This window comes from Pholis gunnellus, assembly GCF_910591455.1.
Source record: "Pholis gunnellus genome assembly, chromosome: 12".
NCBI classification, from domain to species: Eukaryota; Metazoa; Chordata; class Actinopteri; order Perciformes; family Pholidae; genus Pholis; species Pholis gunnellus.
The window spans coordinates 14690324-14717368 of NC_136539.1; the positions used below are offsets into that span (position 1 = coordinate 14690324).

Below are 27045 nucleotides of genomic sequence, written 5' to 3' on the forward strand. Positions count from 1 at the left end.
TTTCAGTTGGAGCAGTTTTCCTGATGACAATGATGAAACAAAAGCAACAATATACATTTTAAACTTTGCTGCTGATGTAACGCTCTTTCCCTTTTGTTCCCTCCTCCCTGAAACCACACCCTGCTGCTGCTGCTTTGTTCGACCAGCTCGGCTGAATATTCACATGTGGGCGGCGTCAGGCTCTGTCGCTCTGTGGCCTTTTACTGGCAGATATATTCAAGCCTTTAGAAACGACACATGGGCAGATACAGAATCACAGGCGTGTGAACACAAACACGGTCTTATTTATCTTCTTTTTTTATTTTTTACTTTGACTCTCTCTCTCTCTGTCTTACAGTTAATCCATCTGCTGATGGGAGATCCCACCCAGTCCCCCGAGACATGGGGGGGAGGAGACAGGAGTTAGGTTTATTAATGGGGAAAATTGTAAAAACAAATAGCAGAGACTTTTACATTACATCCTGCTTAAAAATCCACAATATCAGAAAACATGGCATAGAGCAGTTGTTTCGCACACACACAGATGCTCACAATAACGTCTGAGAGTGCATGTTATTTCTTGTGAATACACATCACTCGCATAAAGACTTACATAATGCCTCCATTGACCAATAATCCAGAAAAAAAACTGAGGGGCCATAAAAGACCTATTTTAAAGCTCAGAGACTGTTTGGCTGCAGGCCGTGGACGACTTCAGACAGCACACTTAGTGAGAGACACATTTTGTAAAGCAAGGCATCGACACAGAGTAATGTTTATTGTGTAAATATTGTTTTGTGCACAAGATGACAAGAACAAGAGCACAAAAACCACGAGGAGCTCTTTTATCTGTGTTGTCCTTTAGCAAAATGACTGAATTAATGAATTTATTAAAAGGCTGCAAATAACACTTCATTTCCTTATCGATTCATCTGTTCATTACTCTCTCAAGTACCCGAATAAAATTTTAGAAAAAAATACAAAATCACCATTCCCAGCCAATGCTGTCATCATCAAATTGCTTCTTTTGTCTGACAAACAGACAGAAACCCAAAGATTTTCAGTCTAATATCAAATAAGACAAAATTTAGAAACTGTAAGTGGAGGAAATTCATGGAATTTTTTATTAAAAATGTTCTTAATTGATGATTAAATTATCAATTGTCTAATAATAGATTAATCGACAAATTGTTTCTGCTTTGTATTTATTACAAATCAATGTCTGGCCATAATTTGGCTGCTTTTCATTTTACAACAAAAATAAAATATGAGCTTTATTAATAATATGTACTGCATGTGTCAAATGATTGATGCGTAAAAATGGTGTTTGTGGCTCGTAGACCGACAAAGTTCAATCGTATCGTTCGGGTAGGCAAAGATGACATCACCAGCAGCTATTCAGTTCAGGTGACAGAGCCGCTTCCTGCTTTTCTTTACACGTGCGCCCCTCTGGGGATAACTCACACACTGTTAATCCAGCTGGTGCCATCTGGTCAAGACACACACACACACACACACACGGACAGATGCGAACACACACAAAGCCACAAGACATTTATCTCAGCTTGAGTGTGTCTGCTGGATAATACTGGTCCACTCAGGTCTGTGGTGTATCGGGGATGAGACAGTGATGAATGCTGATATGATGGCTAATATGACAGCAGCCAGGTCAGCCTGTAAAAGCCGATGCAGTGTGGGTAAAGACACACTATTGAGTCTGCAAGATGAGCACTCAGGCAGGGAGCTGCACCTTAGTGTGAGCGCTGAAGCAATGGATAATGGTATATATCCCCCCCAAGGTAAAATGCTGCCAGGATTCATTTACCAAACTACTTCTGACACTGCACACAGGAGTGAAGACACCAGGACAAAGACAACACACACACACACACATATTACACTTAACCTACTAGAGGAGCTGGGTTAAATAAAAGGGATAGTTTGGTTGTATGGGGTCCATAGTAAGTGTATTACCTACAGCAGACAGCAGTCTGCACCCCTCTCACTTTGGTGAAGCAGACAGAAATACCAGCATGGACACAGCAATGTACTGCTGTGGACCCGGGCAGCTGAAATGTATTTTAGTCACCAAAAAGTAAGGCCGACCTGAACTGAACTGAAAAGTGGAACTTATTTAAACTGTTTTAGTCAAACAGTTTGCTTCGAAGAGAGAATGTATAAGTTTCACGTTCAGATCGGTTCCTCGTCATTAAGGGCTGTCTGACAGCACGGTAAAACTGTGAAAATATGCTAAGTATCGCAAACATTTAAATAGATTTAGATTTTCTTTTCTAATGAGCCTTTCTTTTAGGTGTCTAAAATACGTTTGGCTGCTTCCCCCGTCCACAGCAGTTTGCTGGTACTCCTGTCTACGTCTCCAAACTGGGGGGGGCGTGCAGACTGTCATCTACAGGAGGTAATGCACCGACTATGGATAATTATTACCTCATACAACCCCACTTTAAAACATCCAAACTATCCCTTTCAATAGAGATCACAACTTCATCAGGAAATGCAAATAAACCTCAGCAGATACGTCATCCAGAAACAGGGGATCATATGAGGTCAGCCGGTGATCCTGAAGGTGGAGACGGGCTGTTTTTCAGTCTCGCATTCCTGTCATTCTGGCTGCAGAGTCTCAGACCATATGCCTGGCCTGATGAACCAACACCTCCCCAGCTTGCACGTGAGGATCATATGAGACAGTCCAGCTTCAGCTCAGCTACACCCAGTCACATAAAATAAAATGTGACGTCACATCGACCAAATGTTATTTTTTCTAATCCTACTGAGGGTGGTGAAAGCAGCACTCAGTGGTATTTTCCGGTCTTATTAAGACGGATTAATTTCTCAACCTCTAACCTGGTGCTGTGGACCCACTCGAGCTTTGATAGATGGTGTTTCCATTGGTCGGAGTTATCCCCGTCCTTTTGAGAACACATGGTTGACTTCTCACACTACAAGAATCCCCAGTGCTGATTATAGAAACATCAAACACACATGCTCAGGATGAGTTCATATGTTCACTCTCTTCCTTCAACCCACCGCCGTCAGCCTAGAAGCCTGCGCTCCAGCCATGCAGACCAACTGAGAGAACCAACATGCCAATGCTTGGCGACCTCTCTTTCATATGCCACCCGTCTTCATATGAGCATTCGAGGACTCCAGTGAAGGAATAAAGCAGGGCTTCGGCTTGTGGTTCGGACGATGGCCGTCTGGGTGTGGATGTGATGTTGTATGTTGAGATCCTGCAGAAAGAGTCCGTCCTTGGGCCCTACCCTGTTCCTTCCTGCAGCCCTGACCTGACCAAAGACCTGCGGCTGACTTTAGACAGTCAGGAACTAAAGGACGATTAGATGCACTGCTTTTAGGGTTTGACCCACACTCGACATTTGACTGAAAAACAATTTTTTAGCCGCCTCTATCTCCCTCTCTCTCTCTCCCTTTCTCTCTGACAGGATTTCCTTCAGACACAAAGACCACCCTGCACTGCCAAACAGATAAGCTCGGGCCAATGACTTGACACAAGGAGCCCATTCCTGTCATTCTTATTTTATTACAAAAGGTGTTGATTCCACCGCTGAGCCATTGAGATGTAACACGTGTGCAAACAATTAACCTTCTCACATGCACTCTGGGCCACTCCTCTCCTACGTTATACTACAACCTTGTAAATTATAAATGAAATACGAGGGGAGGCTTCACATGTACATTTCATCAGTTAAAGCCTGCAAATGTATTGATATGACTTGAATGAACAAGTGTTTTTTTTTTTCCTGACTTTAAGGGGTTTGTGTGCAGACACACTGAGACCTTTCGGATGGTTTAAAGTGAGTTAGGAAGCATTAAACGCTTCAGCAACGAAAAACAAGTCTTCTTACCTTCTCATAGTCGGTGGTGAGGACCAAGGACGAGTCATCACAAGAGCTGACGGTGGAGGGGAGGAGCTGTTCTTTGTGTCTCAGCCAGACACGGGCCCCCTGCAACACAATAGCCAGAAAAACACCATTAGCATCTGGACACATCCAGTAGTCATATTGAAGTCGTCGGTTTGAGGAAGACATTTTAACATTTTAACATTTTAGGAACAAGAAAAGGCAAAGTTCAGTCAGAAGAGACAGGAGAGGTTAGTTTTCTTCCTTCTCTGTCTTTCCACCATTTTCTCTTTTCCCAGCATTACTCACCACTCTGCCACACAGCAACTCCCTCACCGCACTAAACTGGCACACGTATCCTCTTATTAGAGTGTCATTGCCTTTTAGCAGAGGAAAGATGTGTGCCAGGCCTGCATGCTGAGGGTGTGTCAGAGACTAAAACTACCACTCAGAGTCACACACTCTGTAAAACTGTCAAAAAGGCTTTCAGTCTTTGGTTGTGAGGGGTTTCTATACTTCAATCAGGCAACCCACAAGACGCTTCTTGCCACCGTCCCGGATGAAGTCCTAGTTCCAGGTGGAGATTATCGCCAGCACTAGCTGATCTGGGCGGCCTGCTCTCCTGTGTGTTTGTGTGAAGTCACCGGCCTTCCCAGACATGTTTGTTAGCAGCTCAGTAACCAGGAGCAATAACAGGAATCTGAGGCTGGTTGCTCAGACGGACTGTCATTTCCTCACAGTGTTGGAAGATACATTTATAGAACCGGCTGCATTTTAATGACCGTAGTGGAGGAGAGTGAACGCCTGTGCAGTCGAAATTGTAAATGTCTTAGGATGACTAAATCCACGCTTGTTAGGGTGAAAAACAATAAATGTGGCCTTTGGTTAAACAACATAAATGAGTGTAAACTATCTGATGATGAATGTATTACCCTTAAAGGAACATTTTTAGAAATGTGCTTATTCTCTTGCTTAGCGAGAGTTAAACGAGAAGATCGATGCCGCTCACAAGTTTGTGTGGAAAATATAAAGCTAGAGCAAGCATAGCATTAGCTCAGCTTAGGATAAACACTGGAAACAGGAGGAAACAGCTAGCCTAGCCTAGCTACTTTGAAGGTAACAAAATTCACTAGCATCTCTAGAGCTTACCAATGAACAAGTCATATCTGGTTTGTTTAAATGGTCAAAAACTGATACGCAAAACTGACAATTTGTGGTTATGAAAGTGATCTTTCTGCGAGAAAGCATACTTTAAAAAATGTCAGACTTTTCCTTTAAGAAGCTTTATTTTTATGGTCTCAACTGTAAATAATGTCACACAAATTGAATATTTTGGTTTTCAGTGTAACACTTATAGGATGTGCTCTTTGAAGAAATTCAGACTGTAAGTCACCCTCTCTCGTTTGACTAACTAAACACCATTAATCATCACCGCCATTGAAGTGGCCGGGGAACACACGCAGCAAAAAAGGGAATTGTGTGTCCAACAGAGCATAAAACTGAAGAGATCAATATGCATGGATTCCTCTAGGAAACCTTATACAAGGTCACCGCATCCAGACATCAATCCTCATTAACTATTAACAACAGGCTGCCACGTGTGTGCACACATACTCTCATACATGGAACACAATTGTGTTTGCCACCAGGGTCAGAGGAAGGATCGAGATGCTTTTGTTTTAACAGTGAAATGCAATCTGCTCGTAACATTGCTGAATCACAGAGACAAAGAGGAAATTGGTTCAGTAAAGAATTACTCAGAGTCCATTTACTTGCTCCACCGCTCACAGTGATGATTGGTCTCGATTCTTTGCTTTATTCTATGATTTAGGTTTCCTTTTTGGACAAAGGGTCACTCAGTACAACCGGGCAGTCTGCAAACCTATTTCCAACATCAAGTATTTTTTTTTTTCCCTTTCAGTCGGCTAATGGAGCACAGCTAAATGTAGCTCTCTCAAACCACGAGGGAGGGTGGTGAGTGGGATAAAGGGGGTCGTGTAAATTAGGAGGAGGCTGAGGGGGGGGGGGGGCCGAGAGGGGAAAGAGGAAGGGTGCAGGCACCTGATAATGTCCCGCCTCCCATTGTCTGGAGAAAGAGGCAGACAAACAGAAACATCAGGGCACAAATATAACAGAGGTATTCTCCAACACGTGGCCACAACACGTGGCCAAAAAATAGAAACTCAGTTTCTACTTAATATGAGACGACTGGTGACTTCCACACCAGCGGCCGACTGTGTCCGCCTGGTACAAGCCTGGCATGCACGGCCTATTCAGGGAAAAGCTGCTTCACGTGAGTTCTCTGAGGTCCAGTGAGGAGATTTACTCTATAGATTTTAAGAAGATCACTTCTGTTATGTAACTGCAAATCACAGGGACTTGAAATCAGCAGAATATAGCTGGTAGTACTAGTCGTCTCGTAGAGGTTGTTTGTATTCAAGACTGCAACAGTGGAGCTGACAAAGTAAAGAAACTTGCAGGGAGTGGGTTATAACAAAAGGTAGATTATATGAGATGTTACACAGACTAAAGCAGCAGACAGGCCAGGGCATGGAAAGCAGTGAGACGGCTCATAATGCGGTGTTTTTTCTACACCACATCGTGGTTTTGCTTCATTTTCACGTGACGCAAATATTAAAAGAATTTTTCCAAGATTCGAATGGTTTTGTTGCTGAGTCAGAGTCTCATAGGTTTTCCATTCACATGAACATAGAGAAGTCCCGAATACAATTTTATGGATGAAGTCAGATAAAACTCTTCACACAGTTCAGTAATTAAGAGACCCAATAAGTCACATAATATCTGGTTAATTAAATGAGTCAACAATATATAGTGAACCAACAGTCAGCAACGGGCTGGCCCATAAAGATGCCAATTCTGGCTTGGCTTGCTGCACCAGCGTCTGTGCAGAGTGACTTGCTCTCTGGAGAACTGCCCACCGGGCACTATAATCTAAATTGTGCTGAAAAAGCCACATCAGTAGTCGCCTAACAAACAAAAAGCTGTGCTAGTTTCGTGTTGCACTTTTACTTTTTTATTCATTTTAACATTTGTTCACATTGTACCACATACAAAATACAGTCTTCTGGCTTCGTGATTCAAAGATATACATTTTTTTTTATATATATATAATAATTATAGCTCACATTTATAACAGTTCAACTCCAAAATGTGCACGGCTGCCACAAGCCATCGCAGAATGAGGAAGCATTCATTGCTTCGTCTTAGTAAGAGTGATCAGAAACGTCATGTTATCTCAGGAGTCAGCATAACACCATCAGCTGTCATTCACTGTAAAACAGTCTATCCTCAAAACCTTTGGGTATTTAGGTCTTCCTCCAACATACGCTGGGATGTGTCTGGATGACTGATAGAAGAAGTGGTGTGGTCCTCCAGTGACCTCAGCGCTCAAGACAGACAACACCAGACGTGTTTGTCCATTTGTTTGCGTCTTTGTTTGTGAGTGTGTGTGTGTGTGTGCCAAAAGAGTCCGAAGCTGAAGGGTATAAAGTAGAGATGAATTGTCTCAGCAACAGATGGTCTCACCAGAACTCCTCCCCCTTGTCCCCTCCATCCTCAGGAGCTCCGTCACTAAAGTCAGGACAAAGGCAACCACCTCTGACTGAGAGCTCAGAGGTTAACCAGGCGGAAATATCCCAAACAAAAGCCAGCTGGGACGCAAAAGGGACACGGGCATCAGCTTCTGTTAAGTCCCCTAAACTTGAATCACCTGCTGCCGCACAACTAACCTTTCTGTCTAAACTAGTGAATCGGAAATGTTCTTGTTGCAGAAGAATCATTGAAAAGTGCAGCGTTAATCTCACAACAAAACGCATCCTACGTTGGATTTAATTATCGAGTTAACCCCCCACTCCCATGCCTCTGGTAACCAGATGTTTTAACAGCTCCATTAAAAAAAGCAAAGCTGAACTGCTGCTGTGACATTTCCAGCTCAAGCTCATTTAAAAATTCCTAATGCTGCATGTCACTGAGCCTGCGCAGCTGACAATAGTAATCCAACCCACCAACACAGGCCGCACACTGACGTCCCATCATGCTCTCTGACACACAAACCACCGGTTGGAGTTGGGAGGCTTGAGTTTCTGCAGCTTGTATGATGACATCCAGCTCCAGAGATTTGCTAATGAACGAGCGTTAAATATTTAAGGGAATACACAGTAAAAAGGTGCCACGGATCTTTCGATGCAGTCTGGCGTAGTGTGAGCACAGGCGGGTATCGGGTGATCGGATCAGCCAGAACAAAAGAAAAGCTAATTAACTCATCCTGACTTGGACACGGTTGGACAGTTAGTTATGACAAGCCAATTTCTTGGATCACAGCATGGTTTTCGAAAGGGCGGGCGAGTGAACACCTGCCCAGCAGAACCAGCAGGGCAGCAGGTTCAGCTGACTGCTGGCCAGGACTGGTGCCTGGCTGAGGAGACGAGAACATCCAGCTGGATTCAGACCAGCATCTCATTTGTTGTGCTAAGATAAACGTAACACCGGAACGTATTCGTCTAAAAGAAACTCGAGCTGTAGCTGCTTTCACTTGTCTCTCTCAAATGTGCCTTCTTGTGTTCATTCAAGACTACTTGTGTTTGTCTAAGTCTGTCGGAGTAAACTCACATTTCTCAATGCGTCTCATTTAGAAGCAGATGTTCAAAAACACATCTGGACCATCGTCGAGCACGTCATTTACACTTCAAATACCAAGACCTCACAGCATTATCATAACAATAGAGAGGCATGAGGCCGGGGCCCTTTGTGACCTCACTTGGGCAGATGTGCAGTCCAGAACACTGGCTGGACGGATAACCTGCATTTAAAAGGTCAAATGGCATAATGACACGTGCATGTTTCCTGCATGTGTGAGAAATAACTCTTTTGTAGGAAAAATGATTATTTGATATAATCAGTATTTGCAAGGAATATAGGAATAACAAAGCCACATGAATGCATGTAGCCAGAAGAATAAACGACAGTTACAATGCAGGAGTTTATTGCTTTGTCCATCAATAGGGAGACGAGCCAAATTCAGGGATTGTAACCAAATCTCCTGAATGCGGAGTGAGTGGAATGAGGAGGAAACGGCCAAGTAGCGGGTGAGATTAAAGAAATGGGCTGACTGCAGCTGAGAGGGGAATCTGGGCAAAGATCCCTCTGTGTCTTTGGCCACAAACATCCCAGTGGGGCAAAAGCAGGACGTCCTACGTGTTATCTACACATTTTATATATACGTTTATATTTTCTACTGTTCTTCTGAGCAGCTCTTCTGGGCCAACCGAGGGTTGAGTGTCGTTCTCAAGAGCTCTTTAGTAGCAATTATTGAGGATAATTTATTGCACCGGTTTTCAAAGGATTCAGCCCTCTGGCAACATGCTATCTTCTGTAACCATCAGGCAACCGTCTCATCACGTTGCATGTGATTACTGACCAGTATAAAAACTCAATCATAGAATGAATAACAGTGACGTAATACAACTGTGCTTCTGTGTGCCCCTCAAACATTTTCTTTGTTTCCTCGTCTGCCTGCTGAGGCCCACGACCAGCATGAGGTGAGGGCGAGGGAGGGCAGGTTTATGTGTGACCGAGGGGAGAAATCATATGATTAAAGGCAACCGTCAGCATCTGTGCTGGAAGACGTATGAATTAATGATGGAGGGAGCAGCTGATCAGAAATTAGCTAATGGAGGAGGAGGAGGAGTCCCTTAGGGGAACAGGGCTTCCCCCTCGTCTGTGGTGGAGGGGGGGGGAGTGAGAGAAGAAGCAAAAAAAAAGGGTGCAGTTCATCAATTGTTCTCGAGGAGCTGCCTGCACCCCCTGCTGAGGAAGCTATAAACAGATTTAAAGCAGGAGGGCCCCGGAGGCAGCAGCCTCACCAGTTAAACCCATGCTTCATCTGCATATTCATAGACTGTTTTTGTTACAGGAGAAGCTCTGGGGGTGATGAAGTTATGAATGCAACTGTGTCACTGGGTTAATGGAAATCAAACACATGCAACACAGCAGCAATTTGCTGCCATCGCTGTCTTTTCAACTATTTTCATTAAAATACTAAATGGAATCACAAGAGCAAGTTAAGCAACTATGTGCAGGTTTACGTGTGTTTGTCTGTGTGTGTGTGTGTGTCTGTTGTGTCTGTCTGTCTCTGTCAGTGTGTGTCTGGGGGTTAAATAGCACCTCCCCTCTGTCATCGTCTGATGTAGCTAATCTGCCATGTTGCTAATGAGTTCACTGAAGAGAATTTGCATAACAAATCTTCAGTCTTCAGGAGCACATGAAGAAGAGGAGCACTTGACACAGGCTTCTGTCACAGTGTCCTGCTTTACATGCTTATCCCGCGCGCACATATTTCCCTTTCACTGCTGATCTACAGTGATCAAGGTATTAGTGTGATCCTGTGCTCAGGGTTATGATACATTTTCTAACAGCAGAATGGGTTCCAGGCTGGAGACGAAGAGGCAACAAAATGATGCGATTGCTGCAGGTTTGATTGGATTGTCAGCTAAGCTTTAATGACTTTGAATAGCTACGAAGCCACCTGGCCTTCCTCCTCCTGTCAGCCAACCACATATCTAGCCTCCTCTGAACTCATCTGTTGACTGTTGTGGGGTCACACAGCAGGAATCCAAGAGCTATTCCAGGAATGCTGCTGTCAGGACTGTGTGTGTTTGACTGTGTGAGTCATCTGGGGGACAGACCAGTGGGAGGAGTGGTTGTTGAGGTTGAGTGGAGCCATCGCTGGAGGACCTGGGTCCTGTTACATTGACTTTGACCTTCGCTCATACCTCACATTGTCCCGGATTGATCACTATGGCTCGTGGAGACCGTCCTGTCTTACACAGTTTATACATTTTGGACATGTGTTTTCTTGCTAACACAAATGATTGATTAATTAAATGACCAAAACTTGATGTCTTGACTGTCTCAGCTCCTCAAATATGTGATGTGCTTGCTTTTCATCATGCTCAGCCTCTTTGCCATTTTGTTGACTGACACAAACACAGACAGATAAAGAAAATGAGTCAGTAGATTAACTGCTATTTTTAATAATCAATTAATCGATTACGTTAACGAAAATGCCAAACATATTCAAGCTTCTTAAATGTTAAGATTTGATTCATTTCCTTACGTGAAAGTAATCTGAATAATCTATCGGCAGATTAATATATCGTGAAAATTATGAAAATATGCATCATGCATACATGCATGATGTATCATGGTCAGCAGGGAGGGCGCATTGGTGGTCAGGATGACGTATTGATTGGACACAGTGGAGATATGCATGAGCTTGTGCAGCATTTGAAAATTCATGTGCTTTCTTAAGGAATGTGGGGAGTATTTTATATATAGCAGGAGGATGTGAAGGAAGGTTTGGGCCCCAAGTGGGAGAAATAAAACACTTAACATTGCTCCACATGCCCGTCTCAGTATCTCCGTGTACGATCCTACAAACAACCTCGGGCCAAGCCACACACACTCAATGTCTAATAAAACAAGCATGGGAATGGATGGGAAAGCTAACCGGTCATGACTGTGGATTGTGCCATGCTGCGCTGTTTGCCTCTTTAAGCACCAAGGTGCCAGTTAGACTCTTCACGCCATGGCAGTAAAGGCTCATGCAGTGTGGGATGTATAGTTGGGCCCAGCGGGGTGTTCCTCCTGCAATTAGTTCTGAAAATACAACTGCAGCAGTCACCTCATCACGAGGGAGTCAACAATTTTACAGTATATTCCCTTGTGAATGTTGCAATGTGTTTAACCAGGAAAATGTAATATACAGGCAAGTGTGTGGAGACAGACTCCATGCCGTAATAGGCTGCCTCTGAGCGCAGTAATCATAGGGGGCTAAAAAGGGAAAGTCACCATCTGGCCCGGGAGCAGTAATCACAGGTTGGCTGTTATTAAGCTTCCAGACGAGACCTCTGAACTCAGAGGATTTAAGCTATACACTTATTACCAGCTCACTGTGTCTGTCAGGTAGGGCGGCCAAGATGAAGGCCAACAGATAGTTATTGTGTGAGGCTTAATTTTCTTTGCGTAAAGAACTCCTGCCGCGCAAAATACAAAGCACGCCATTCTGATAAAAAAAGAGTCACCTGATTACTGGAAATCTTATCGAGACATGAAGAAGAGACAGAACAGCACACTAAACACAGACAGTGGCCAAACAGATAACACGAGCGGCATTTTGAGAAACAAATACTCCCTTATGTCTGCATATGTGTAAATATGAGGCTAGAGCCAGCAGCCGATTAGCTTAGCTTAGCAAGAAGTTGAATGAACGAGACCATAACATGTTAATTAGGTGGATTTTGTTACTTATGGCCAGAGCCAAGCTGATTTTGAAGTATTTGTGCTGAGCTAAGCTTACTGACCACAGGCCTCAGCTATTTTCATTTAACTTTAATGTCAAACTATTCCTTTAATTAGTTCACGAGTGTTTACAACTGGATTCAAATGTAAACAGCGGCCTCCTCTCAAATAGTTGTTTTTCTTAACTCCCTTGAAGAAATACGCCCCTTGTACTCTTCCATGTCGCTGTTGCTTTGACACTGAACAAGGAGAGTACATCAAACCATGAGCTATTGCTTTAATCAAGGCCAGACGTAACTCTGCATGACTGTACAAAGACTTCTTCATTTCATTTTAGATTCACAGATATAGCAGACGATAGTCGAGGATGTTCTCTTTCATCGTGACCTGAGATGACAGAAAGTTACCAACTTGCACAAGTGCTCCAAGTAACCTATGATGATTTATGTTTCAGAGGATGACACACCCAGGACTGCCCTGATATGAATACACACACAGAGACACACACACAGTGAGAGGGCAGGAAGGATGGGTGTTGGAGATGGAGAGTAGATTGAACATTAATATGTTTTATGAGCTGCGTCTTGTGAACATATAGGATAAGTGAAGGTCAGCTGAACAGTGTTTTTCAGAAATAGAATAATTCTCTTTCTGGCCAAGAATTAGATGATGAAAAACGTTGTCACAGCACTTCATAGAGCAACTGTTTGTCCATCATCGTGAGCTCATAGACAGGAAGACAAGCTCCTGCGCTGCGTTAATTTGTCATTTGTGAACAAACTGTGGAAAGGTGTTCTTTTCCTTCTATCACAACAAATAGACAGCTTTGTCTGAAAAGCTTGGTAACGTAGCAGGTTGAAGCTAAAGTCAACAGCGTGGTGTCAGCGGGAGGTTATCACAGCACTGAGCTGTGTGACGGTCAGCTCGCTGATAGACAGGGATCAGGTTACTGATAGAGACGTGCAAACACAAGGTAGCACACAGCTGATTCTAGTTTCCAAGCAGACCTTGAATGTAGAAAACTATCCGTTATGTCAAAATGGAAAATCCAACTTCAACAAATTCCAAATTTTCATTTACCTAAACCGCCTCCCCTAATAGCACGCGTCTGTGTCATTATGAGAACGGATTATCCATGTTATTTTGCGCGTGTTCAGACAAATGCCTGTTGGTAATTAGTGCCAGCGTTCTTGTGACAGATTAAACCACCTCCAGACTTTACCAAAGCTGCAGGACTTCTGCTGACACACATAAACCAACTCCTTAATAATACCTCCCTCTGTTTGTTCATAAACAGCCAGCGCTGTTCATTCAACACAACTTCAAGACAAGGCTGCATCATTGTTTAAAAAGTCCCCTCGTTTGATGTGACAATGCACACAATAACCCCTTCCAAGTATAATTACATGCCAAGACCGACAAAATAAAGGCAGGATCCATTAGCCATTTGTGTACCTTTCCTTCCTTTCTTACATCCTATACTTCCTGACTTCCTTCCTTACTCCATCCGCCGTCTGCGTGGTTGGAAGCAGAGAGCAATGATCTCAGATGCTCAGCCCTCTAAAGTGGCAGCTGGAGGAAGTGACAACTGGGTAGAAAAGACCCCGGGTAGAAAAATAGTCCGGCCTCCGGAGCAGGTTGGCCTTTCTCACGTTACCCATTTCAACGCAGAACGCTTACCGAGCATGCGGACCCACGGCTCCGGCTTCAAAGAACTAGACATAAACAGCACATAGGGCTGTGAGCGATGTTTCAGGATTGGGAGAATGTGTCCGTGTGTGTGAGTGTGTGTGTGTGTGGGGGGCGGTGGCGATGGTGTGAAACCTAAAGCCTTGTCACCGAGGCTCCACAATGCAAGGATGACAGGCCGGCCATGACCTGGGAATTTCAGGGGTCAGGGCTGGGAATCTGGGCTTCCCTCTGTCAGAGTATCTTTAAGAGAAAGGTATTCGGCGTGTAGTGCAGGGAAGTAGTTAACTGGTGTGGAAAGGTCCTCGAGTGGCTTTACAGTGTGTAACAGCTGATGCTTTAAAAGAACTGATTACCAAGTTTAGAAAATTCACATAGCTGGGATTTCACTTCATCAACAGGAGGCTTTCACGAAGATGTAAAGATTCTATTTTCAAAAACGCATGAAAAAAATCCACAGATGTGGGAATATTATCGCACGGATTCCTGACATATGAGAGTCTATGATGACCAAACCCAGCAGCCTGGCAAACGTTAGAAGGCAGGGACAAGATCTGTAACACACTCCAGGTATGTGTGTGTGTTTAGTGGGTCGTATCCAGTCAGAGGACGGATTGGGTGTGGAGTGGAGGCAGCGCCGCTGAGGGTTTTACGGTGTTGTGTCAGCTCCTGAGAGGAAAGGCTTGGACAGGATGAGCTTTCAGGACAAACCTCTGAGCACACACCCTCGTACCTGCCACTCCTTTTTCTCCATCAGCACCTTCACCATCGCCAGTGACATGCAAGGATAAGCTCAAGATTAGGCCTAGATAAACTGACTTTTGATAAAGGCTGCACGGACAACGTTTATTTCAATTAACCGGATTTGCAAAGGAGTCTCTTCTCAGATCGAGAAGCAGATTCCAACACGGCGTTACAAGCAAAGAGTTGAAAAAGACGATCATATAATTTATGTGTTGACATCAACATCATGTTAGCTGTCAACATCAGACCGACTGATCCACTGGATGCACAGTAATGAATCACGCCTAAGATTTATCCTGCTGCACGGAGTCTGGTTTAATCCTCGTCTTACTTCACTTCCAGAATTCCTCTTTAATTAATTCCACACTGGTTGCACTGAGGAGTTCAGGAAGCTGATTTCTTTCCTTGACCCAGAAGTCATTTAAAAAACCAGGACATTTTGATACCCGTTTTGCTACTTTGTCTACAGTTGCTGCCAATAAAGATACAAGGTTTAACTTGATGTCAGTTGACTTGACCAGGAAAAAAACATTGATGGAATTTAACCAAACTACACGTTAAGACTTTGTCCTTTACAAATAATTTGAAGGCACAAGACACAGGAAAGCATTTTTGGGTTACATCACAGGATGAAAAGCTAAAAATATACTACATAACCACACTAGGAAAATAATAAAAACAAATGCACCCTGGATGAAATTCAAATACATGTTTGGGGAGATCAGTTATTAGAGAACGAAGGACACACACCAAATAACAACAATGCTCTATGATGATCTGATCTGAAATCATAACCTTCCTCTGGAAAGCAAATCAGATTATGACCCAAAATCCAGTTCACCTCAATCTGTTCGCTACACATTTGGTTTATGCAACAGAATATTGAAAACTATAGTTTGCATGGGCTTTTTAAGGTTGATGTTTTTAGTTCTAGACTGAAGTCACAGAAAGACGCTATTTTGTAGAAATATCACTCAGTTGAGCCACTTTCTTGTTCGAAAATGACAAGAATTCAGTCATTTCCTTGTACTGAAACAGCAGTTTCTAGAACTCACAGTCAGACACCATGACGGCAGTTTTTGAAGGTTGGTAAAACTCTGGGACTTTGCTGTAATTATGAAGAAGACCTCAGTTAGTCTTATAATGGTCCCTATATATCAGTTTTAGAGCAATGTTTCATTCTGTGTACAGTTGTAAATAGGGAGCAGCACAGTGGGAAACAGCATGAATCAGGAGTCCCCTCTGAAACACTACCTACACTGAGTCACAACACAGCTCATCACTGAGGGCCAAGTCCAGTGGATGGTAGAGATACAGGAGGTGAGTGGAGGAGACTCACATCTGCCTCTCTCTCTCTCTTTCTGTGAGTGTGAGTGTGAGTGTGTGTGTGTGTGCGCGCGTGTGCCCTCCTCTGACTCAGGGGAGGGTGACAAAGCAGACCTACAGCCTGTCTCTACACAGCCTCTATACGTGTATAGTCGGTGTCTGGGCTGATTTGCAGATGACACATCCAACCTACAAGGGCAACACACTCAGCGTTTACAGCCAAGTTGGTAGGTCACTGGATTCTCAGTCATAAACTAAAACTACAAAAGAGGAACCAGAGAATGGCAGAGATGCTTTCACATAATCCTGTATGCCTTTGGCCAGTAATGAGATTATCTGGGAATAATTGCAGGAGAGTATTTTTTATTTGGGCAGCAATAATGTCCTTAAATGTAGCTTGTTGGGGGCATTACTGCTCCCATTACAGCTGCATCCTGTAGACCAGCCCGGTGCTCGTCTGGGATATTTATATTTCAGTGAGTGAGAAAACTCATAGCAGATTGGGTGTGAAAAAGTGGTGCTTTTCTTTGGTGATAAGTTAACTAACACTCTACAGATAAGGCTCAAACGGGACCAGCCAGACGCAGCTGGCACGCGCACAGCACAAGTAGAAAAACAAAACAAAAGACCGTCGCGGTCCCAAAATATTTTGGGAGCAAATACAAAAAACAGTGTCGCTGTGTGGAGAAAGTCATTCGAACTTACCTCTGAAAAGAATGTATCCATTTTCAGCAGTGCCCAAACCTCTCGTCCCTTTGTAGTCTGAGTTCAGGGTACCACGGTTGAGGAGGAGAGGAAGCTGTACTCCCAAGTGATTTCCATCCGCGTCGTCAGGATAAAGAAAAAAGTTATTCTCTCCGTCCCCTCGCTCAGAAGACTGGAGCCATTTTGCGGTGCTATATTCTTGTACTTCAGAGTTTTTTCTTCCCCGTTTTGACGAGTGTCCCGTGAAGGCTGTGTGGTGCCGCGCTGCTGTGTGTTCTGCTGTCTAGTCGTTTCAATGAAGCCGGCACATTATGCAGAGAGGCGGAGCCTGCAGGGTCACAGCCCTCCCCTCGGCATACGCCCTTTTTTGTGTCCATTCCTACAAAGAGTCGGATGGTTTTAAAGGATGTGCACGTTTCCCCTGCGTTATTCAACACACACATACACACACACACACACACACACATGTTGACACTTTAAGGAATATAAGACAGGAATATGTGCACAAAGGGAGGAATTGTTGCAAAAAATGAATAACAGGTCAGTTCCTGCAGCTTACTGAATTCACTCCCAGTTGTCCAAGTGTGTGTGTGTGTGCTACAGACTGAGGATGAGACGAGTTATTACTTTGACTTCCTCCTTGGGGAAAAATAAACTGAGAAGGAAAAGGAAGAGGCAGACCTTAGTCAAAGATGTTTACCAAGTGATGTGGGTCCCAGGATATGCAGAAATTTATTTTATTTTATATAAATGCAATGTTATACAGACATTTTGTAATAAAGGCTGACATTTTTTAAGACTGGTCCAATAGATGGGACACTGGCTGGGGTATTGTACTTAAATATGGCTCTAGCACCCAAGTACGCTGTCAAATTGTCAAGTACTGAACGATGGCATTCAATGGTTGGTAACACAGCATAGTAGTTTTGTACCGATAATACAAATTGACTAGCTAGTGAGAAAACTGGGATTTGATTATGTTGCGGTCATACATTTTAAACACAATAAACATTGAACTAAGCAATTCCAAGAACCAACTACAAAATAGGCCCAATTCTGCAGCTGTTAGCTTTTAGTTTTAGCTTATTCTGTTCGTTTTCTGGCCCATAGATTTATTTTATTTATTTATTTGTTTATTTGTGAAGGACAAGTACAGGGAAGCAATGACGGTTGCACTATATAACCACAGCTAATTTCCAACACCAGTCCCTCGATGGGTATTTATAGTTTAAGTAATTCTTACAATTTCATGCTACAGTTTAAAATCTTAAAAGCAGTGCATATAGTAATCTAAAACATGTACAGCCATTCATGACAACACGCAAACAAACAGTCAAAACGACAAAATAACAGAACGCAAAACATTTCTAGTACATTAAATGAATACACGAATACATCATACAAACCCACATAAAGTTCTGTTCTCTCACTTTTGAGACAATAATTACCTAATAATGAATCCAGTGAGAGTATTTGCACTGTGGCAAACAATCTTGCTGGAGCATATAGATAATTGTGCACAAGCTACACTAAACAGAGCTTTATTATTATTGTACGCTTTCCCCACAGTCACCAGATGGAATCTTACTGGTTGTCTTTTAAGCTTACAATCAATTCAGAGAGAAAAAAAAACGCAAGGCTTTTTAATCTGCTCCCTTATGCCAGTAAGATCAGCCACCCACTCATGACCTGGGGATAACAGTGGATAGACCGACATTAATCTATATGCAATAGTCATGCAAGACATCCAGACTGGCAAATTGTGTCGCGTTTGTTATGTAATCAGTGTTGTCTGTGTGGCAACTAAAGGAAGTGACATGGCAGAGCACATTCTCTGAAATTCCTTTGGTAATGTTGGTTGGAGCTCCCAAAGCTCTTAGTGGCTTTTTTTTGGCATTTTGTTCTCCCATCTGGATACTTTTTAAAAACAGAAATGCATCATCTTCTCCTCTCCTCTATAAACTAGGTTGGACTTCTTGGGATTTGTGTTTTGAGTATATGGTAATGTAGTTTTTTGGATGTATTAACAATAGTTAGTAGATCAACATTACAGTAATATACAGATGTATATTAGTATTTTTTGTCGGTACAAAATTAGACAAGTTTAATGTAAGAGCAGCTTTAATAAGAACAACCTAATCATTGTTTCGTGCTCTTGTAAAGACTTTAAGAGAATCATTTTGCCGATGCCAAAGCTCACAGACTGTTTGACTGTAGCAGTACTGAAAGAGGGCTTGTCCAGACCATCGATGTATAAGGTTCTGGTCCAGACCAGACAGGTTCTCCTTTCACACTCACTGCAAGTTTTAATTCTGTCTGGATAATTATATTTTTAAACTAAGTCATTTCCTGTCAATACTTGTAAAACATATATATATAGGATTATCATAGTTATATCATAGGACATAACAGATATGGACGTAGCAGTAGCATTTGCATAATATTTAATACGTAAAAAGTATGGTTAACATTTCTTTGTAACTGTGCTGATTTATATAAAAATGGATCATACGCATTTGCAGTTTATTTCATAGAGTTTATAAATGTTCCTTAGAAGGAAATTATGTGCAGTGCTAGGGACATTTGCTTTTTATTTGTAGTTGCTATCTTCACAAGGGCTTAAAGTTACAGTCATATTTAGTTCTGAACCCCAACCACAGTTTATTACTGAAACATCCACAGTGTGCTTTGAGGAAGTTTGAGGATTGTGAGTGGTACTGTATTAGTCAGCATTAGGAATGTACAGTACCTTGATGACCAACTTTGTGCAGGAACAGTCCACATCATGTCTCAGGTGATCTGACCTTAATCATAAAATCCTGGATGAATGTCAGCTCTGACTGAGAGGAGTCAGGGTGGCATGTCGAGGATATCCAGCATTGCGCTGACTCAGCATTACCCATTACACATTTGCCAAAACCAAACAATGGTGAAAGAAGTGCTCTTTGAGTAAGTGACTAATTTGACCCCTTAATGTGAAAATAGAGCAGATTTCGAGAAAGGCTGACTTTCACTCTACCTGAGAGGACAAAGAGAGCAAGAACAAAACATCCATTTGGTCATCAAGATCCCCAGAGGGACCGGGGGAAGGGACGAGGATCATAAGACCGGCTGTTGTTCATTCCCGCTATGGTCTCAACCAGTCAACATTTGCTGGTGGGGTCCTTTGAGGAGAACAACCGTGCAGGTGAAGGATTCAATATTGAAAAACACTTGTGGACCGTCGCAGCAGGACAATGGCTCCGCATGTTAAAGAGGGAAACAATCTATTTTCGCTCACATAAGACCAAGCACAACAGCATTATTTCAGAGCCAATAACACTAAATTACATTTGTCTTCCTCTCTACAGCCTTTTAACTCATTGCTATCAGTGTCAGGGAGGTATTTTGAAAAGTGCATGTGACACCGTATATTTTTGCATTACGTTTGAAAACACATCTGTGACCCTATGTAACAGACATGGGATGGGCGTCGAAGGAGACGACTCAAGAGGATGCTTTGCTAGCAATTATTTGCTGCAGAAAACAGTACAAGACACACATAAATTGACGTCTGGTCTCTCTCTGCACTTCTGCTCCCTAAACATGGAAAACAACATAATTTACACCAAGAGCGACATGGTCTGTATGAGAGGCTTGACTAAACGACCAAATCTTGACCTGTGCATTAGAACGACCACAGAGCCTGGGTGAGGTCTGAACATCAGTGTGCAAAATGTCAGATGTGTTATCTGTCTGTGTCATGGTGTCGAGAGCAGAGTCCGGCTGTTCAGCGTGAAATTGAAAGCCACGAGCACATGTGCTTCCATATTTGGACGACGGTTATCAGTCCTTCATCGTGCAGGAGCAACAAACGCCGTAAGGAGGTCACAGGAAGATGGAGTTGTACGGCACATTAAACGGTATCAAAATGTTTTTAAAAGCTAATGTTGCAATTTGCAAGCTGTAAAATTAAGAAGCAGCGCTAATATGGATCTACTTTACAATCGTTGCCCCCACTTCCTGCTCTTACAGCATGCAGTACATTTGTGTGAAGATCTGTGGCTCCAGAAATGGTCTCTGTGCCCACATGCAATGGCACCAACAAACAGAGCCAGGTGCTATATATGTTGATGGTCTGCTCCAACCGGGGTACCGAGCCGAGGTAATGTGACTATTTCAGATCAACGGCTCTGTTAAATACACATCTGATTAAGCATGAAAACAGTGCATGAATTGTTAGGGACTGTGTAGGTGGAGGGCTGATGGAGTCTGTGATGACCCTCGTGTTAGCAGACGAGACCTCAGGCAAAGTCATTCAGGTCAGGTGAAGGACACTTCAGCCTCATGTCAAACAATGAAGTCTGGCTCCAGCACATGTGACGGAGGTCCCACTGGCTGATTGTCATTGTTTGATTAGTCGCTCAACAGCCAGACCTTGATAATCGCTTAACTGGAGGCTGTTTGATTATGTAAAAAGCACCCATCCGTGTATTATTGCCTGAACCCCGAGTGCCCTCTGAACACCAAGCACAAACATTGATCTATGCTCAGTTATATCATTATATCACCGCCTGCTTTTTTTGTTATGACGTATATGCTTCAAGCAAAGTCAGTGGCAACATGTCAAATTCAATAAAGTCCAACTACTGAAAATTCAGACACTCTTTCTTTGTATTTAGCTGAAAAAAAAAGAAAAGAAAAACCTCAAGAGAAACAAAATGCCAATATTTTGTAAATAAAGTATAGATATATAATATTAAGTAAATATTATGTGTACCAAGAGTCTAAAAGGATATTGTGTGAAGCTGAAGCTACACATTACGAGATTAGTGTGGTCATTGCTTATTCATCTTTCAGGATGGGGGCCGCTGTGTCCGAGGAGCAGTGGTTTATTGGACACACCCAGGGAACAAAGCAGACAAAGAAGGAGGGAGGGAGAGGGTATAAAATTGATTGAAATAAATGTAGTTTAGATAAGATGGATGGCAGGAGGAGAGAAGAGAACGTGAACGTTGAGATAAAAATGGAACGTCTGACAATATCATTAAACAAAGGCGATTCGATCTTTATTGGATCACTTTCGCTGGCAGCGTCATATTTATGTGTAAATATGGTCGATGACAAATCCTGGTGCCACATTTATTAAATTATGTGGCTGATCCTGGAACACCAGAGGGCCAACAGGTCTCCAACTGAAAGCATTACTCACACCTATGTCAACAATGTCCGCTGTTTTCATGATGGAGGGCAAAAGATGATGTAATGAAAATATTCCGTAACGATTCAGCGGATTCAATTATAAGTGTTTTTGTTTCAATGAAATGCTATTGTCTTCTCCTTTGTTTTTTTTTCAAGGTGCATTTAACAGAAAATAAATCCCAGTTATTAATGCAAGCAAAACATCTAAATCTAATCTACAAAATCTAAACAAACTATTATTTTGCAAAAGAAAAATGTTAAAGACTCAAAGTAAATGATCGTGTGTTTCATGTGGCATCATATCGTCTGAAACCAAGGGGAAAGCTGGTGTATTTGACATATAGCTGTATATTTTTAGATTCTGTACTGCATACATATCTTGAATCAACAAATACAGCTCTGCAATACATGGATTTAATTTAAGGGAACAAGAATGCAAACACGCATAAAAAAAGAAAAATCTAAACAAATCAAATAATAGTCTACAGCCATGCTGGCAGCTCTGTGAGGCTGCTGTACTCATGAACAGCGGGAATGAATGTAAATACAACATTTTTCATGGCAATCCTTTTGATAGATGTGTCAGTCCGAACCAAAGTAGTAGACCAACTAACACACGTTTCCATAGAGCGCTGCTGCTAGTATGGCTAAAAATAAATAAACTGAGAAAGCTTATGGATTGACAGATACAGAACATATGACAAGGAGACAAGGAGGGGAAAGAACCAATGAAAGATGTTCATCGCTGCGACTAATTTTGCCTAATAAGCCTCTCCATCAGCTTTGACAGCAGGGAGCAGGATTTCACATGTCTCACCACAAACATTCCTCCTCAGACGTGCTTGCACCCCAAACACATACCGTACCTTCCTCGAGGCTGAGGAATGGGGCCCAGCTCACACACTTCCCATGCTCCCCCGCACTGTCAACTTCCTGTTTGTTTCTAGAGCTTCACATGTCAGTGCTCCCACAGTAAGATTGCATTCTACTCCCTATATCGGTTCCTATATTGTGGATTAACTGCTTTAAGAAAAACTGGAAAATGAAGCCACGGATGCAGACAACTGCATGCTGAGTTAAATCTGTTGTAAAATGCAAACACGCCACTGGGCCTTTGTCATGTTGCCGGGATGTTATTGTTTATTGTTTAGTTTCTCAGAGCAATTTTCTCTCAACGTCCGTAGTATCAGCATGAGTGAGCCCAGCAGTGACTCACTGGCCATTCAGAGCCTGAGAAAACAGACAGGGTACATTCCTCAGTGTATCCTGAGCTCGGGACTGATATGGAGAACGGTGGGGAATTCTGCAGCACTGTCTCATGTCATGTGATTCAACTGTGTGAATCACGGAGGATTGCCCCTCAACTACTACATCACTAATCAATGAAATTTAATTTATTTCTTCAGGATTGGCAAAGACAAGACATTGGTGTTTCACAGGTAAATGCGTCTCTCTACAGGCCATGTAGAGGTTGTATGTATAGAGGATGTATTGAGAGCCTTCACAATGTTACCACACCATAGTGTCTGTTATATTATAATTTAGAATTATTATTATTACTGCTGAGTTACTGTGTGTGCAGCATTTTAATATTTGTTGCTGGTAATGGTTGAGTTAAATTAGTTTATATTGGGAAGGTCAGTCAACAAATGCATCATATTCTATAAGCTGATCATATCTTAGTCTTGAATCAACTGTAGAATCAACCTAGATCAGGCTTATAGTTCTAGACTTGACAAAGTCAAACTCAGGAGGTGGAACAGGTTGTCCATTAACCAGCAGGTTGATGGTTGAATTACCAGCTCCTCTTGTCCACATGTCGTCAAAGTGTCATCGGGCTTTGCCCCGATGGCCCGGTGAGCACCTTGCATTGCATCTCTGCCACCATCGATGTGTGAGAGCGGTACCAAGACACTTAACCCCCAAATTGCTCCCGTAGCAGTGTATGAATCTGATAGACAGGTGTCACTTAGCCCCTGCCATCAGTGTGTAAATGGGTGAATGATGACAAGTAGTGTGAAAGCGCTTTGAGTGGTCGGAAAGACTAGAAAAGCTCTATGCAAGTACAGTCCATTAACCATTTACTCCTCATGACAAGTAAACGGTCCTTTTGATAGAGTGCGCCTTTGACATCAGCAGTTCCAAACAAAGAAATCTGTATTTCTGAGAGGTAGAGGTATGTGGGGGGTGGGGGATCTGAATACACCTGCTTCCATCACAAACAACAAAGAGGGCTATTTTGAGGGGTTGGTGGGGCATGGGGGGGGGTTCTTCAATCTAATTACAGACTCTGGGGAGATGACATCATTGAGGTGACGCCCGACCCTGGGGTGAGTGTTTTTCTGTGTCTCCCATCACATTAGGAACAGGCCTCTCCAAGTACTGTAGGCAAGCCTGGTCTGTACCTTTACACAGTGACTGAAAGGCTAACTACAGTGTTTTGCAAGTCAAATAAGAAGTTTTTGAAACCATATAAATGTAGTAAATGCAACTTGAACTTATCTCACAGTGTCTGTGACGGCAGCAATGAGAGTTAAGTTGTCTCTGTGGTGTTTGTATTAGTCTCAGTCACTTCCTTTCGACTTCCAGTCTAGCTGTAGTATTTCAGTAAGTGGTGTTTTCCTCAGTGCATTATTCACTTGGGTTTTGTGGTTTGAACATCCATTTTCCACAAGCTCAGGGGCTTCAAAGATGGGATACGGAAAAGCTATCCTCGGGCACCGCCATGCTCATAACCAAATTACAAGCCTGTGTATGTCGTTCATCCTCTCATTCCCAGGACAATTAACTGCGTCTGACAGTGGGCTAATGAGCCAAAGAGCCATAGCATTTGTCCAATCTGCAGTTGAGATCAGTTGTCATTAGCAATTGGGAGCACCCACCCTTTCAGTCTTCCTAAAGTGGAGATTGGCAAATAATGAGACGGTGAAGGAAATGAGATTGCTGTATGGACGATCATCACTGTTGAGGGGGTGGGACTGGAAAAAGAGTAAACACATTGGGAAAAGTATGTGTGTGTACATATGACCACAATGACAGGCCAGCAGGCTGATACAGTCATTATTAACCCAAATGAGCAAGATCAACTGCTTTGTGTTTACATGACAGAGATAAACTGTGGTTGCTATTCAGCCACTTCACTACCAATTAGGAGCTTTCTAGAACCAGAATGATGTGCATGCACCGTCGGGACTCTTGGACACAAATGACTGCAACAGATGTAGTGACAAGACACCTTTTTTTTTTTTGCTGGAAAAATGCAATTAAACAGGCACAATAGATGCATTCAAGACCAATGAGGTAAAGTAGAAAAGACAGTTTGACTGCTTACAGATCAATGCTAATGAATTAATAGCATATAGACATAAATCATGCTTGTTTTTTATATTCATATTTTTAGGTACAACAAAAAAGCATTTAGAAAATAAAGCCTAATATAAAAGCACAAATCTTCTTAAGAAACAATGTAATTGTCTCATCTCAATCATCAGCTCACTTCAGTTCTCATTTAGGTATTGAAGCGCCATCTAGTGATGTATATAAGCATGTGACGTTATTACACATTTAATTGTTATCAGAAGTCTAACTGCAAATGTACTTGAATCATTAGAAAGAAACATTACCAACTCATCACGAAATTGAAGTGTCGCAGAGTTCTGTTATTATAAGTGCCTTGAACCTTTGAATAAATATGTGAGCTTTATGATGAAGGGTTGACATTTAACCATTATTCAAACAACATGAAGAGAAGGACGGGGAAGAGCCATGTGCTGCAGGTATGATAAAGCAAAACCATTCCTGAACTGGCTGCTTTGTTATCTTGCTATGCCAAACACAATGGAATTGTTCTAAACCTACATAATGCATAGCATGTTGTGACAGCATCACTTGTTGGCTCTCTGCTTTTTCCTTACCCCACACAGTTACCTACTTTAATTTGATTTAATTCATTCATTTTATCATTATTTAACTTGGGTTGTTGACATGGATACTCCATCCAGCTTTAAACTATTTCTTTACCATGCTGAACATATGCATGAGTATTAATATGTCACTTAATCTAGTAATCTTTTCTCATAGGATGAACAGTTTAGCGTGAACACATTATTTTTGTAGTTTTAACTCAAATTATTTGTATTATTTTTAAAGTGAATTGAACACTAACATTTCTATGGAAGCCCATTTCCACCACTGTGATGACAAAATAAAGCTCCTCCAAGTCAATATAATGAGAAACTTTCTTAAAATAAGGACTTAGCATCTCATATTTATGACTCAGTATCTCTTTAATAATTACGAGGTGCTAAGTCATAATTATGAGATACTAAAATCATAATTATGAAACAGTAATAGGACTTAGTATCTCATAATTATGAGATGCTAAATGTCTCATTATAATGACTTACAGGATGTTTTTTTCGTCACAGTGGCGGAAACGGGCTTCCATACACATCTTTGTTATTCATTCCCAAAATACCAAACAGAGGACTGTCTATGAAACTAATATCTTGAATGTGGTCAACCTCGCAGAGCAGTAGAAACGTTTACAAGCAGCCAGGACAAGGCTGGAGGTGAACTGGTTGGTCTTTAGGACCCTGCGGATGCCCAGTGATAACCACGTGACAATGCTTTACAGGCAGTGACGTTGACGATGATTCTTCACCCGCTGCTAACGGACCACTGGATGCAGCACAACAGCAATAACAGACATGAAATAGTACTCTCATTATGCTTATTAGTGATGCACTAGTGTAAGGTGAGGTCATCGCAGGAAGGCAGCGGACATGGCTGCTGGTCTCTTACTCTTCGTTGCAGTGAACCTCGCTTGTTTATCCGTCAGTGGAAACTTGGTAAGAAAGAAACTAAAAGTTGACTGAGGGTACATTAATTATAGAAAAAGTCACCTGACTACCCACAGCTCCGTAGTTCCTGGAACCTTTTATAACAGTTAAAGTAGAAACAGTTTTCCATTTAATCTTGGTTTTATAAAGGGGAAACACTATTTGAATTCAATACATACCATACTGTATGCAGTGCAGTACTCAGATAATGTATATATTGTATTTATTGTAATCAAACAGAAATACCAGAGTGTACAAGTAAAATTCCTGCAACTCTTACTCAAGTAAGTGCATTACCATATATTTGGATTACATTGACATGTCACAGCTGGTCAAGGTGAAGGGCTAATTTAAAATAATGTATTTTCAGCTGTGTAACTTAACCT

General features: G+C 42.3%; 1 protein-coding gene across 1 annotated transcript in view; it reads right to left on the reverse strand.

Annotated features, from left to right (window-relative positions):
- myo10l3 (myosin X, like 3) overlaps positions 1 to 16658 on the reverse strand; it is a gene marked incomplete at its 5' end in the record, with an annotated part of 49580 nt that extends 32922 nt beyond the window's left edge. The window contains 2 exons of the mRNA XM_079170155.1: positions 3861 to 3959; positions 16638 to 16658. Coding sequence (XP_079026281.1) covers positions 3861 to 3959; positions 16638 to 16658 — 120 coding nt within the window. The remainder of the gene's footprint in view (positions 1 to 3860; positions 3960 to 16637) is intronic.
- Positions 16659 to 27045: the final 10387 nt, after the last annotated feature.